This window comes from Pezoporus wallicus, unplaced genomic scaffold (genome assembly GCF_028554395.1).
Source record: "Pezoporus wallicus isolate ANWC-B61680 ecotype Strahan unplaced genomic scaffold, APGP_CSIRO_Pwel_v1 contig_5767, whole genome shotgun sequence".
NCBI lineage: Eukaryota > Metazoa > Chordata > Aves > Psittaciformes > Psittacidae > Pezoporus > Pezoporus wallicus.
In genome coordinates this window covers 9,021,006-9,036,956 of record NW_026640599.1, presented here as the reverse complement: position 1 = coordinate 9,036,956, position 15,951 = coordinate 9,021,006, and the positions used below count along the sequence as shown (strand labels likewise).

General features: G+C 41.6%; 1 protein-coding gene across 7 annotated transcripts in view; it reads right to left on the bottom strand.

The window, feature by feature from the left end:
* CNKSR2 (connector enhancer of kinase suppressor of Ras 2) overlaps positions 1–15,033 on the bottom strand; it is a 213,027-nt gene extending 197,994 nt beyond the window's left edge. For all 7 annotated transcript variants that reach the window (XM_057419585.1, XM_057419587.1, XM_057419588.1 and 4 more), the window contains exon 1: positions 14,654–15,033. In XM_057419585.1, coding sequence (XP_057275568.1) covers positions 14,654–14,717 — 64 coding nt within the window. In that variant the 5' untranslated portion in view covers positions 14,718–15,033. The remainder of the gene's footprint in view (positions 1–14,653) is intronic.
* Positions 15,034–15,951: the final 918 nt, after the last annotated feature.

The window sequence follows — 15,951 nt, the reverse complement described above, 5'->3', positions numbered from 1 at the left end:
GGCTTCAAATAATCTAAAGGGCATCAGCCAACACTGTCTCAGAAAAAACAGAGAATCGTGCCTCTTCACAAAAAAAAAAAAAGGCATTTTTCCTGCCTGACATCTTTTAAAAAGGTTGTTACAGCAGAGAGAAACCATGCTGTAATGATTTCTGTATTTAAAACACATTCCCAAGCTTCATGTACCAAACAATGTCACTCAGCTTAGTCTTGCCATAAAGCTGAGGCATTTACTCACGCAGAACAAACTATGTTATGATGCTAAGCCAGACTGAAAATGTTTTCTGTGTTAACGATTAACAAATCTTTGTATTTTCCAATATCTAAAAAAGCCTTTATGTCTTATTATATAAGTCCAAGACATAAGCAACTTACAAAACCAACATCAACAAGAAATAAGTCTGCCAAGTGCAAACAATTTCTGCATACCAAATAGGATACATGGAGGGTAATATAATGTAGTTGTTTTAATTAGCTGGGCATATAAAGCTGTTACAAAACAAATTTCTTTCACTGAGAAAAGCAGGCAGTTAGAAGTGCTTCTGCACACTTAAAGATGACACAAGGCATTTAACCTCCTCCCTCTCCTGTATTGAGGAGAAGCCAGAGGCCTTGGTAGAGAGTGGGTGACAAGCAGCCCATTCACCGGCTGGTGAAATACTGGTACCTAACTAGAAAGCCCAATGGTACTGTCCAGCATCACATGGCAAAAAATCAGTGGCATAAAGAACCATTTTCTGTAGTTTTGTTCATACACTTGAGACAAGAGTTTCATACAAAATGAAATGTAGGATTTTTAAAGCCTTCCAGTACCGAGTACAAAAGTTTTGTGCTAGTCAAAAATGGCGCCATGGTGGTTTAACTGAAACATGATGGGTACTCACAGCAATATGCTGTTACTTTGCATAATGGCTACTTAGTTTCAGTACCAGATACCTCAGGTTTTGGCTACTTGGTAAGCCCCCCTGTGTTACTAAACCCAGGGAATTTTCTTCAGTACTTGTTCAGTTTTGTTTTTCTTTTATTAATCTCATGGAAATATTTGCTCATTAGCAAAGGCAATTTCTTATTCCCAAGGTTACATCTCAATACCACATGGCTCCTGAATCAAGCACTTATTATATACATGGAATTTCAAAAATATTAGAAATACAAGTTCAAACATGAAAACCAAATTTAATGTAAAACAAAAGTGACAGAATCACATAATCACAGAATGATTTAGGTCGGAAGAGACCTTATCAAGATCACCCAGTTCCACCCCCCCTGCCATGGGCAGGGACACCACACACTAGACCAGGTTGTTCAAAGCCCCATCCAAACCTGGCCATGAACACTGCCAGGGATGGGATATACATAGCTTCTCTGGACAGCCTGTTCCAGTGCCTCAACAGTTCTCACAGTAGAGAACTTCTTCCTAAAATCAAACCCAAACCTACCCTCTTTCAGCTTTAAGCCATTCCCCCTTGTCCTGTCACTACATGCCCTTGTAAAAAGTAAGTATAATAGATTTTTTTTTTCTCATCTCAACTTAAATTACTCTGCTTTCTGCATTACACACATGTATTTCAACACAGTGCTCCCACTTCCCTCCTGCTTTGGGCTAGAGGTGCACCCTTAAGAAGGGCTTTGCCTTTTCTCCTCCCCCAACATGGGCCAGGGGACACATCAGAAACATTGATAAAAAACCTATTGCACAGATTATTAGCAGAGGAGTTACTATGCCCAGACCCACTCATGCACATAAAGACAGAAATTCAGTGCTTGAACTTAAGACCACAGTCATCAAAAGCTGCTCTTAATCTTTCAGGGCATGACTGCAGACAGTTTTGTCTGATCAAATTAGGATGGAGACAGGCCCATCCTTGTCTCCAAATCCTGTTCTTGCTAATGCCACTCTGGGCGCACCAGCCACACATACACACACATGCTCACGCACACTAGTCAGAATACTCAAGGTATTTAGGAGCACAGGGAACGTTATGCTCCAAACCCTTGTTCCCAGGAGTATTTAAAGATTTTGGACAAAGTGAAGAACAAAACACAACCAGTCATGAAAACAAAGCTGAGAATCCAAGATTCCCCTTTGCAGCTAAATGGGGATTTGTTGGACAGGAGTTTCTTATTTTTAACATGGTTTGGGGAACATAGATTATAAGATTATTGTATGAATGTTGGACTGTTCCCTTCAGTTCAAAACATGTCATTGTTCTGGGATGGGGAAGCTCTGGTTTCTCAAAAGACAAACATCCCTTCTTGCTTGTTTCATTAAACTGGCAAAAGAAAATTTAATTCAAATTAAGAAAACTCATATTCAAACATATCCACTGGAGAAAAACAATTGATATTTATGTGCTGTTGCCACTTTGCACTCATTACAGGGGCTAATGTTTTGCAAGACACATCTTTTTAAATCTCACTAAGCTTATTATTTACTATTTCCTGACAAGCATGACTTCATTTCAAGAATTGGCACACATCCCATTGCGAGAATCTATTCTTTAATAACGCATCTTAATTAAATATGCACATTTAATGATAAAAACAAAAGCTAAAATTCAAAACAAAATAAAAAATAAAAAGCAATTGGATTACAGCACACAGAGCAAACTTAAATAAAGTCACATATGCCACAGCAAAAAGTCATTAAGGGAAGGGGAAAAAAAATGGTAAGCAAAAAAACCAAGCAGACAACTCTTTATAGCTGGCCTTATCTGACCTCTCTGAACTCCTAGCTAGTTTACTCCCCATCTGTCATGAGATAATAACTTTTAAAGGGAGCACATTTAAGAACCTATCAAAAGTTCATTCAAGTCAATTGTTCTTAGGGTGCTTGATTACATGCAAGATAAGTGTGTTCTTCTGGAGGAGCTCTACACCGATTTCTTTTTCTGAACACTGATGGCTGATTTTTACCATTAAATCATTTATAATTTATCATTTTGTGTTGTTCCACAGTGACAGAAAAATCTTAAAATAATGATCAGTAAACAAAAACAAATGGCCTCTTCAGATTTAAATACCTAATCATGCCACTAAGAAGCTATTTCTATTTGTTTGCCCATTTTTAAATTACTGTAATCTGAAAGCCATTTTCTTTCTAGGGAGTACAGTCATAACATTTGACATTACTGAGATGCTTTGAACTCAAAAACTTTGAGCTCCTGCTTTGTGAACTGCCGTAATACTTTCAAAGATTCAATTTAAATTAAAAAAAAAAAATTAGATAAATTTGTAATTTTAGAATCAATTCTATCATCAATTGAAACCAAATCTTGACACCCATCAATCTTTTGCTTCAGAAGTCTCAATTTAATTCTTTCTTGAAGCGAATTTTGATGTAATAAGATTTATCAAAACAGTATTCTGCAGGAAACTCCTTACAGTATTTGAGAGCACTAAACGAGAGGGTACAAGCATAAGAGTTACAGTTTTAATTCTTAGGATAAATACAAGTCAATTACCTTGTAAGAGGTAGACCACATTACTGAACACACACAAAGTGAGGAAATCTAATGAAATGACAAGACAATATTACAATTCCCAGGTATTACTTAATTCTGCCTGTTAGTTGAATTAATTTCATACATATGCAATGGGAGAGTTATGAACATGTTAATTTTTTCTTTGGATGGAAAACAGCACCATTCTCACCAGAGCCTGAAATATATTATCAACAGAAAACCAGACGTTTTCTAAAGTAAGAGTCTTTAACCTTTTTACTTTTTATTTAATGGACTGGGCAGCAAAGTTTTTCTTCAACTTTTCCTTCTTTTCAACTAGAAAAGGAATTCTCAGTTAGGTTTGGGGGGGTTGTTCTAATTTTATTTGAAGGAATGCGTTACATATCAAAGTTGTATTTTCAGTTTTCTATTACACAGAGCACCCATTCTTTAAACAGGAATTTGGGCAGACCTGCAGATGCGGAAAACATTCAGGACACTGGCATCTAGCAGACTCAAGCCCATCCCACAATCACCAGCATTCAGCTGCCCAGGTAGCCATCTCCAGCACACTGCTGCACCCTGCTTCAGAATGCAACGGTCTCAGGGACACAGATAAAACCCTCTGAGCTGATAACAGCTCCATAGGCAGTCATTAATTGTCCAGTCTGTTCAGGTTTACTCATTCATACCTTATTAGCATTAGTTACCTCCAGTTCATAACTGAATAATTCAGTGTGGCTTATAGTGAGCTGAGGAACAACAGAGTGGAAGAGAGAAACAAGATGATGTCCAAATAAGTAACTGAAAAGAGTTTCACTGACCAAGACAGAACAAGAAAAGTGAGCTCCTTGTAAAATAAATTTGTAAACTCCTAGTAAGTGAAAAGAAATTACCTTTAACCTTCTGCAACAAATTTCAATTTTTATTCATCTAGCAAATAGTTCATGGGGCGTATTTTCATAGGAAAGTGATCTTCTTTATCTTGCATTTTGTTTTCCCAAGACCTTGGGTTAGTAAACTGGGAAGACCATTTTCAAATACAGACACTTCCATCAGGGAGATGGTGATCACTCCTGCATTAGCTTTGCCACAACTCTCCAGCAGTCATATTCAAGCCTAAATAGTTAAGAACACCCAATCCTTCAATTAAAAGGGTAAGGGGGAAAAAAATAAAAAACAAACAAAAACAAAACCAAGGAAACATGCTAATCTTAGGAATAGAGAAGTTTCATGATTGCATGTGCACCATTTCACTATTTTGCATGCTTTCCATAGTTGCAAGGGGTAGTTTCATACCAACTCATGCAGGCATTCAAATGCTATGCCAGTAATGTAATTTGCTACAACAGGCATTTAAACCAGTTCTTTGAAGGCTATGAAATATCCAGTCCTTTTAAAAACTAAGTTTATTTGCTCTCAGGGAGTCCATCTGATACATAACTTTCTTATTTTTCTAATGATAAACTGTCCTCCTCCCTTCAAGTGCTCAGATTGACACCTATATGGAAATCTCTGAAGTGCAATGATTATGCTTCCAGGCTCTCTCTCAAATCCACATGCAGAGCATGACAAATTATTCACATTACGCTGTGCTCTTTGACTCAGTTACCAGGGCTCCAGAAATAGGCTTTTGACCACAGACTGCATCAAATAGTTAAGATCTATATGGTTTAAAACATACAATGAAATAACGGCTAAAGTAATAAAAACTACATATGATTTTGAAGTCCAGAGCCCAACAGCAAAATTACTGATCGCAGGTATTCTCAAAAGGACTTGTGGGACACAATACTCAAGACTATACTAAAAAACATAAACAGAAACTTAAGAAACAATAAATCTCCACACTCTAGGTTAAACTAACATATAGTTAGTTTCATTTGAAAATATTTGAAGACCGAAATATTTAAAAAGGGCAATAAACACCTCTTTGAAAAGCAGCAATGACTACTTCATCACCAAGCACTTTACAAAAAGTTTTTGACAGACTACAAACATTAAAACACAGCAATAGATTATTTCTTTTTTTTTAACTTTTTGCTTTGTTTTGTTTCATATCAGCTCTGACAAAACAAACCCCACCAAAAAGAGACATGCTTCATCTTTTAAGAGAAATAGAGACAAAGGGCACACAGTTCTATCCATGAGAATAAAGCTACAATAAACAAGCCAGCCAGAAGTCTACCAATGTTGAAAACTCAAGAAAGTGCTTTTTGGATACTTCACCCCATACTTCAGGCACACTTCAATCAGACTAATCAAGAAGAAAACTGATATTTGTTTGGTGTTTACAAGGTGTACAAAATGCAGGACAAGTGTAGATTCACAACAGCTGACTGTATACAACACGAGTTATTTTTCCATAGAGCAACTTCTGTTTTGCATTCAACAGGTCCCTCCACCACTATTTCCTGACAATACAAAAAGAAAAAGAAGGACCACGATGGCACTGCACCTTGCAAATCAAAATACCAGCTGTGTGAAAGCAACCAATAAAACTACAAAGCAATTAAAGTAAGAAAGGCAGGCACATGTCAGTAATAGATACCAGCGAGGGGAATCCAGTTACAAAGATGTTAATTATTAACATGGAATTTAATCGGGGTGCTATAGTTAAGTCTCCCACTGTTATGAAGAACTCCAGAGAGCCTTCCGGAATCACATCTGGTCAAGATTTCAGGTTGACATTTCAATAAAAACACTAAGTTCTCTTGTCATTCCCATGAAGGGTTTCAATGTTGACTCAGACGGAAGAATGTCATCTAGTGAATTACTCAGACAACACTGACATGTCCCACCTACATTTATTTACCTGGCTCATTATGCAGCGGAAGGTTTTCTTCACCTTCCTATGGACGTGAAGATTACCAGGACAAAAAGGAAAGAGAGAAGGGAGGCAGGCCACGGAAGAAGAATCTAATTTAAAATAGGTAATTTATAGCTTTAGCTATTGGCAACTGGTGGTCTGGCCAAACTAAAACCAAATTCTATACTTTAACAAAACCAGTAATAACATAAACTTCTGTAAGGCTGACAATCATCCTCAGTAGGAGGCAACAGCCCTTTAGAGGTGACCCAGCCAGCTGCTCTGCAGTATCCACGGGGATGTTCATCCTTCCAAATATAATACAGACAAGGGGTAGGTCCCAGCATTACCCCAGCTCATGCACAACCTTAGCATAGGAAGATTTCATTGCACTGGTGTTGCTAGACCAAGCAGCACAGCCATGGACCCATCAGTGATATCTGAAGTTGGACGAAAATGGCTTACATGCTTGCGCCACTCAGCTGCACAACCACTGACCATCCACAGCTGACAGCAGTAAAATGCTAGCAGAGAAGTCTCCACAGCATTCACAAATTAAAATTCAGCATTACCAAATAACAACCCTGTTCCACTTATATTAGTGAATGGTTGATGCTGATGTGAGTCTTAAATCATTTATTTTAGATAGCTACTTGAACCTTTAATTTAAAGGCTCGATTAATTTTCATCATCTTTTTGCCCTCTTCTTCACACAACAGAAAATGTATAATACAAAACTATAGTACTTTGTACCCACTAAATTAACATAATACACTTCCGCTGAATATAGTTTAATTACAGCTTACTCTTGTACACTCATATATTAATTAACAGTTTACTTGGAAATTCCCACCATATGGTACTGTAGCAGATGTTAATCATGTAAGGCCAAACACTTTGAAATTACTGTTCTAGGCACTTCATCTGAGGTACCAAGTGCCTTAAATTTCTACTTAAAGGATAAACTGGAAATGCCAAACATCCCACAAGATCCCATCCACAGCTATTTTCTCGAATAGAGTATTATTTGGCAGATAAGGAGAACAAAAAGGGATAGATTTTCAAGCCTCCCTTGCTTTAAAATTACTTGATATAGATGGTGCTGATTTCCCTCTACATAAGAAAAATGCCTGCACTGGAAACCTCCAGGAAAAATTCATTTCATCTACCAGATTTCTGCTCATGCCAAAATATGGTGAGGGCAAAACATGTTTATGAGTGGATACTCATGTAGTGCTCCAAATCTTGGGTTCCAAATCTTGGGTACACCAGACCAATAGACCTGTCTCTTCCAGCCCTTAACCCTTCAACTGCAGGAAAGGACCATTATGAGGAACAGCAGACGCTTGCTCTTGGGCTGTCAGATATTTTAAATTTAAGAGCAAATGTCCCACAAAAAGAAATTAAACTCCCTGACCATGCTGCAAGTACGTTTACATGGCAGTGGCTTTCCTTTGCATTTTGACCTATGATCCTGTAATAGGAGCCTAATATTGGGCTCCTAAAATTCTTCTTCTGAAAAAATGCAACTCATCTCCATCTCCCTACTTTGTCTTTTTAGAAGAGGCAGAAGCATTTGAAAAGCTGGAAGAGATGCATGAAGAAAACGTGACATTTAAGAATTTCACAACACAGCCTTCCAGAACTGGATTTTTTTAGTAAGATATTTTGGAACCCTTATTCTACAGCATTCGTCTTGGTAACTATTCACCTTCTAAACTTAAGGTTTAAAGTTTTCATTAAGCAAATTATTAAGCAGTAAGTATGATGGTAGTACAGTTTTGTTTTATTTGGATCTAGAAATCTAGAGCTAAGTTATCCGGCTGAAGGTAAGTGCTTGCTACAGGTGACTGTGGATATGATTATTCTATGATTTAATGAGGAAATGGTAACTTCTTGAAAAAAACCCCAACCAAGCAAAAAACAACCAATAAACAAACCAGCATATGCATAGAACAGAAGCCTGAGGAATGAGCTTTCTCTTCCTTCTGACTGCATACCTCTGAATGCAAGCCTATACCTGAGAATTTTCTCAGGAAACAGCTTTTCCCTATTCTCCTGGAAATCAGTAACAAATATTACTATTTGACTTTGAGAAATCAAGCACAATCAAATGCTACAGTAACTTCACTGAGATTAAATGGTTATCTGTACTTCTGAGGATCAGACAGAAAGGCCAGACCATTTGCCAGTTTCAGTTTTTGAAGATAAAACTGCCTGGTTTATTATTGTCAGAGAGCTAAAAAACCATTACTTGAAAAGATTCTAAAAATGCATTTGTATATATATTTCAAAACTCTCATCTGAAAAGTGATCTGGTTTCTGTTGCTGCCTTGAAAAATTCTTGACACCCATTAACCAGAAAAGGCATTTGTAAATTGCTTGCTTTAATACTGCAGTATGCAAATAAATCTGAATAAGATCAGAGTATAGAGCTTTGCTGAACTGTTGCAAAAAACTACTTGAGAAAACATATTGTGAGGCCATATTTAAACTAACAGATGTTTCAGAAACAGAACAATATGTTCAAACAAAATAAAGGTGTAAACGGGCAGTGTTAAAATTGCTTCACAACTAGCACATTAATTTTGGTAGCGAGTGAGATCACCTCGTCTAGGAAAGCTCCCTCATGAAAAGATCATTAATTTAGAAATTAATTCTCATGTTATGCTTAAAATTTGGCTGCATAAATTATTTGCAGTGTGGCTGCTTATGTAACATTGCCTTTGCTATGGCAACACCCAGGCTGTTAGGCACTGGCACATCCCAATTGCAATTGCAGTTTCATTTTCTGCTGATAAACAATGGCAGAAGAGGTCTTCTAATCACAAATCAAGATGCCCCAAAACACATCACCATGACTGGTAGTGGCCATCGATACTGCTAAAATGCCTAATGTCAGAAGGGCAAGCAAAAAGTGAGAGATCCACAGGAAAAAATCATGCCTAAGACAGATCTCCCAGTGCTGCTTTCACTACAATTTTAAAGCCAGAGTCCCTGAAAGTTTGCAATAGCACAGTTTGTCTCTTGACTGTCTTTGTACAAGCTCCCCTCCCCAAAAAGACCCCCAACTTTTTTTGTCTTACCAAAATTCTTATTACTTCCTTATAAATTGAGTAACTATCTATAAATTAAAAAGTTTGTGAGTTCATCGAAATTAAGCTCCAGCTATGGCACTATTTCCTATTTTTCTATCCCTTTTCCACAGTTTTCTTTGCTAGACGTTACAGTAAAAGTCATACCTCCATTTAATAGCATTGCTTCAAAGCTAATGGAGTACTATATGCACCCTCCGATACTGCAGAATTTTAGTTTGCTTTTCTTGCGAGAAAAAAGAATTCTAATGCTGACAAACTGTAATACACCTGATCTATTCCACATATGGCACTTAACAATGACTGTTCAAGTTGATGACTATTCTGCAGCTCATTAGTCATCTACACAACCTTCACAAAGAAGGAAAGTTTCAGAATCCAGGCATTTTTCATAATCTTAAATATCCAGCTTTTGTCTTCCTGAGACAGCTCAGACTTCTCCATATTATTTCTAACAGTCACATTTGTTAAGGGGGCCTGCCAAAAGCAATATGAAGGGAAGTAGCGTAAGAAAGCAACCTTAACTCCATAAGCCATTGAAAATAAAACCTAAAAATATGGACAAAACTGAAAGCCCAAATGAGGCCTGTACTTATGTGCAAGCACACCTCTTCCCTACCATCAAGTAGATGCTCACAGGCCTGTTTAGCATTATAGTTGAGCATACATTGCAGAAAAAGCTCTATCCTAAACTCCATCCATAACACAGTCTTCTTCAGAGAAAGCCAAGGCAAAAAATGAGGTAGGTCTGATAGTGACCCTGAACACAGGAGCCATCCTTACTGTTTTTAAGACCTAAATCCATTTGCCACATCCTGGCACTGTAAGAGGGTTTGTGCCATCACTGATGAGTTTCCCTGTTGGTACCTAATGGCTCAGGAACTGCAATGGGACCTAGGTGATGCCACACAAGTCCTAGGGCTCTGCACACACAGGAACAGGAGTGAAAAGATCCCCATGGCAACTTCTTTTTTTCTTTTTAAATCATCATTAAGTATTAGTCTTTTGTTTCAGAGCATTCCCACAAACTCTTGCATTTCCTTGATGAATAACAAGTAACTCCCATTACACCAAGCTGTCGGCAGCCCATGATGACTCCATGCAAACACACATGCTACTGGAAATGGCCATGAACTCTTCTACATGAAGAGCAAACAGAAACTCAGTTCTTAAATCCATGTAATATTCACTCATTCAAATGGGGAACTTTTGCACTCCGATTTCTCTTTGCTAGCACATTCATGTTTTCCTCCTCTTTCCCCAGTCCTTCTAAATATTTACATCCTTCGAAATGCTCGTACAGTAGACTTTATAGGGGTTAAAAACTCATCATTAGAAGCCCTTAGAGCAACTCCATGTCTCAGATGTCAGCTTCTTGAGTATGACTACCATTACAACAGTTTAAGCTGTATGAGTTTACTATAAGCTCTGTAAACTGTCACTCAACAAACAAAAAAACATATTTAGGCTTTGTTAGATAAAGTAATACCGATTTTTCCAGGTGGATTGCCTTTTTGAACAGCTTCTTCCATTGAGAGATTGGTCCTGAATTAAAACTAGAATACTGTTGAAAGCAGCAAGTCCTTATCAAACTACAACCATTATAAATAACCTCGGACAAAAGAAGTTAAATCACAAGACTCTGTTAAAAACATCCTGATATTTGGAAAGTAATTGCATGTCTTTGAGTTTTCTCAGCACCTTAGAAATCTAAAACACATCTGACAAGTTATCTTCCTGAGTCAGTGGAAGCCATGACGTCCAACAGCGCTCACCTATGCAGCATGTCAACATCTTGCAACGCAGTAGTGCAATCCACGCATGTCCTCCAAAGGGGAGGCAGAGGAGGTGATTGACATAGTTTCAGCTCACTGTTCCATGCACAGCCTTTAAAATTAGTACTAAATAGATGAAAAGCAAAGTAATACACAGTTTGAATCAATTTAAATATTCATTTTCTCCTCCACATACAATATGCCATCCTGTGGGAGAGATGAGCTAATCCATCTGCTCTTTTTCCAGCTCCATGACAATTAATCTTCTGTCAGTGGATTCATTTTGAACCATCCAAACATTCATGTGCTGACACAGGCTCTGCTCATTTTGTCCTTTAGTTTGCAAAGTTTTAACTGGTGCTTCGGTCCACAGCTTCTTATTAATACACATTTTCACAGGTCAAAATTTAGGTAGTTGCTTGATTGCATAACTAGTTCCAGGTCCAACTCTGTATCTCAGCAGCCTGAGAGTCCGTAGGCTATTAAAGGATCCATAGAACAACCATGTATATCAAGGAATTAAAAAATGAAAAAATACTGGAGACACTGTATTTATTCCATGAATACCCACTGTGTTGAGTCCGCTCCCTAACCAGCCACCCAGCCCAGAGCCTGGCATTTTCATCTGACACTTTCAAGCAGGACAGCTTTCCCTGTCTCCATTTTTCACATCTTTTAATATTAGGCCCGATGCTTTATCACTGCCCTGAACATAATGCCACTGAGGTAATGGCTCTTTTGCCTGAATAAAGAGTTCCAGACGGGGCCTTTTATTGCAAATGTTTAGGTCATACCAGCAAGACCATCACAAAAAACACTGAGAGCAATAAAACCCAAAGTGTTTCATTTCCCCTTACTTTCAGATAACTGTAAACAACGTTAAGCAGCAGGATTTTTCTTTTTCAGAAAAGATTTCACTTTGAACATTGAAATCTATTTTGAAGAATAGCAGGCATATTTTGAAGAATAAAGCAGGCACATTACATAGCAGGGCACTTGCTTCAAGGAAGATGTTAAAACAAGAGTTCAACATTGATTATTCTGTAAAATAACCCAGCAAGTCAGCAAAATATTCTTGCATCTTGAAGTTTAATGTAATTTATGCAAATCAGGCTTGACCGCTGCTAATGCAAAGACCACTAATGCACTAACCCCAAAGTTCTCATGACAAAGACACATTCATACTTTACTAATTGAACTGCCTTGGGTACCTCTTAAGCCATAAGTAAGCTATTTTTGAGACTTTCGGAAAAGTAATTTCTTGGAGACAATGTGTTTAAAGCAGAAGAAGAACATTTTTTCACCTAGATTTCAATAACAATGTTTGCAACACTACGACTGATAAGTGAGGAAAATGAAGTTGTTGCAGCAAAGAACACTTGCCCTTACCCACTCCTGTCTTGCCTCCAAGCTGGGCAATGTGCAATCCATCAGACAGGACTGGACTTGCCCACAGTAGCTGGTCATACTCATCTCCAGGCTCAATTTTGGCAACTACAGTACCTATCAAGGTGGTTTTCCTCACACAGTGCTAGTAAAAGGCAGGTGCTCTCGCTCTCTCTCTCCACCTCACTCTAAATGAAGCTTCATCTGCAATTCAGGATACAAAATGAAGAAATGAAAGCTTGAGGCAACATATACGTGTTTGCTCGGTAAAAATTAAAGTACTCCAGAGAATCAATTGAGCATCTGCAACAAAATAAACAGGTTAAACACTAAAAAGCAAGCTTTGCAATCCAAAATCTAGCCATGACTGCAACAACTGCTTTTCTTGTAAAGTTCTCTTAATTATTTTTAAAATCAGATTTACAGCTCTGTGTGTTGGTCATGGGTTTCTAACCATGAACCTTTATCCAGCCTCACAACTGTTAATGTTATCATTTAGTCAGCCTATTGTTTTTAATTAACTGATTTCATATTGATGCAATACAAAAGCAGAGTGTGCACTGCACTTCACCTGTCACTTATGAAAAGTATTTGATACATTACATTTTTCAAGTGTTTTAGAAATGCACTATCTGCAGTTTTTTTCTGCATTCCCAAAGTATGGGGGAGGTATCTCAGACATTGATTTGAAAAAATATCCTAAGCACTCTTCTTTATTCTTTTTCTTTTCAGAATTAAAAATGTTGGAAGCTAAACAGCTGTAATAAAACATTCTGAAGTTGGAAGAGATTTCCTTTCAATACTGATCATCTGTGGCTCCTTCAAGTGTCTAATTAATATTTACTCATTTCTTAGTATATGAAGTACCACATTATTCTATTATTATTAAGAATGCTTCAGAAACAGCAAAACTATGTTACATTGCTTAATATAATTATAACTGGACAGCTATAAATGCCAGGATTGAATAACTGAAAACATATGCTATATGCCTAAAATTTTAAGGATGATGAAACTGTCACATTAGTAGCATGCAGCATGTTACAAAGAACGCCCACAATGTAGCAGTTGTTCAAAAGTTGTACCCATCCGGTCATTCTATCTTTATGAAAAGATACATAATACTAGATGGTGATTTATTCAAAACACAGCTGCAGCCTAACTTAAAGGTAATTAAAAATAAATAAATAAATAACCACACCACAGAAAGACATTTTGAAATTGCAGTGTTAAACCATGTCAGTGCACACAGAATAACAGGAAAGCATTTCCAGAAAGTCCAAATTTTATTCTCATTAGCCTTTATTTGGAGAGGACAGGTGAGGGAGCGGAGGGGCAGAGCAGCAGCACAAACACGCTTCAGCCCAGCGGGCTCGTCCAGCCTAACATAAATCACGGCTCTTTAAATACCGCCCCTGGGGACGGGGACGGGAACGGCGACCCCCTTCCCCACGCGTGGATGCTCCGGACCCGGACGAAAGAGCGGGCTGAGAGCCCTCCGAACCCCCCCCCCCCCCCCCCCCCCCGAGGCGGTTTCACAGCAGCGGGGAGGGGGGGGGAGGGGAATGGGACAGGATGAAGGGGGGGTATCCCCGGCGCTCCCGGGGCGCGCACCGAATCGCCGACCCCGCCACCTCCGGAGCCTCCCCCCCCCCTCCTCTGGTTGCAGCCGTGTCCCCCACACAGGCGAGTGCCCCACGTTAGGTTAAACTTTTATTTCGCGAGTCATTTCGCAGCCCGTCTGCCGGGAGCACCCAGGCGCGATCCTCGCATCCCCGCGCTGCTGGCAGATGGGGGGGGAGCCCCATCGCCGCAACGGGGCCGCCGCCCGCGAGGGAGCATCCTGGGATCCCTCGGGAACAGCCTGACTCCAGTCCGTCCATCATTCCCCCATGGTTTTACGGGACCCAGAGGGTCAGCGGCCGCCCCCATCCCACTGCACCCGGGGAAGGAGCTGGAGCGCGGCCCCGCGCCCCGGAGCAGCCCCCGGACCCCTCGCCCTCCTCTTCCTTTCCCACCCTGCAACCGAACCGAGGGGAGAGCCGGGAGGCGGGACCCCGGCGCGGGGAAAGCCGCGGAGCTCTCCGCACCTGCAGGGATGGGGCGTTGGGGGTGCAGTGATGGTACCCCCGGCGCCGCTCCTCACCTTTCATCCAGTCGACGACTTGGCTCGGCGACCACTTACTGACGGGCTCCATGATGAGGGCCATGGGGGGCTCGGGGGCGCGGGGAGCGGGCGGCCGCCGCTCTCCGGGCAAGGGGCGAGGCTGTGCAGAGCGCCGGGACAGCGCTGCCCGGAGCCCCGGCGGCGGCGGCAGGAAGAGGAGACAGCCGCTAAATCCTCGCTTGCCTCCGCTGCGCTCCGCTCCGCTGGCTCGCCGCCTCTGTGCCTCTCTGGGGATTTCAGTTCATGTTGCCGGCTCGGCGGGGAGGGGAGGAGGAGGAGGAAGGGGGAGGAGGCGGTGGCACGCTCTGACGCCTCCCGCCCCCGTGGACCCGCGGGCAGCGGCGGCGGCGCCCGGCCACGGCGAGGTCGGTTCCCGGCAGGCGGCGAGCCGAGGGACTGGCTCCTCTCGGCTCGGCTGTGCCGTGCCCGGCGACTCCCACAGCTCTCCGCGGCTGCCGCGCCGGTGTCTTTTTCTTCTGGCGGAAATGACGAGGCGGCTCCTGCCACCCGAAAATACCTCCAAGTGAAATGGAAGCGACACCCGACGGCCTCCCGGGGCGGGGGAGGGGGGGGGGAAGGGAGGGATGACTCGCAAGGTGCCGCCGGAGGTGGGGGGGGGGACGGGACCGGGGTGGTGGCAGCGCCGAGCACCTGCTCCCGCCGATGCAAGGACATCGGGGGTGCCTGCGGGAAACGCTAGCAGCGGCACCGAGCCGGGTTCGGGGTTTGGGCTTTGTTGGTTGCTTTAGGGGCTTTTTTCCCCTTCAGAAAAGCATCGGTGCATGGGCGGGAAAAGTTATTTATCTATCTATCTATTTATTTAATTCTTTTGAGTAAAGCCCGACTGGAAAACGTCAGTGATGTGATGTGACGAACAGTGCCGCTGAACGCTTCCGTGGGGCCGTGCCGCCGGGTAGCACAGATGGGGTACCGGCCTTTGGCCGGGGACTGAGGAGAGGGAGAGGAGGTGATCTGCACCTGGTTGGTTGGCCTGCCTCACCCCGGGGACGCAGTAATGGGGCAGCTGGAGTGAGACCGCCCAGCGGAATCGGGGTGGACACTGGCCAGCCTCCGCACGGAGAGGGCACGGCAGCAGGGTAGCTCTTTTGCCCTGGGTATCCGCCGAGCTGCACCACTACGGTGTGATGGCTGCGGGTGTGTAAATCCACCGTCTCCGCAGCGGACCGTCATTGCTTCAGCTGTTCATCCCGTTGTGTGCCCCTCCGGGCTGCATCATGCTGCAGGCTACCCCGAGGGAGCAATTCCCACAGATCCTG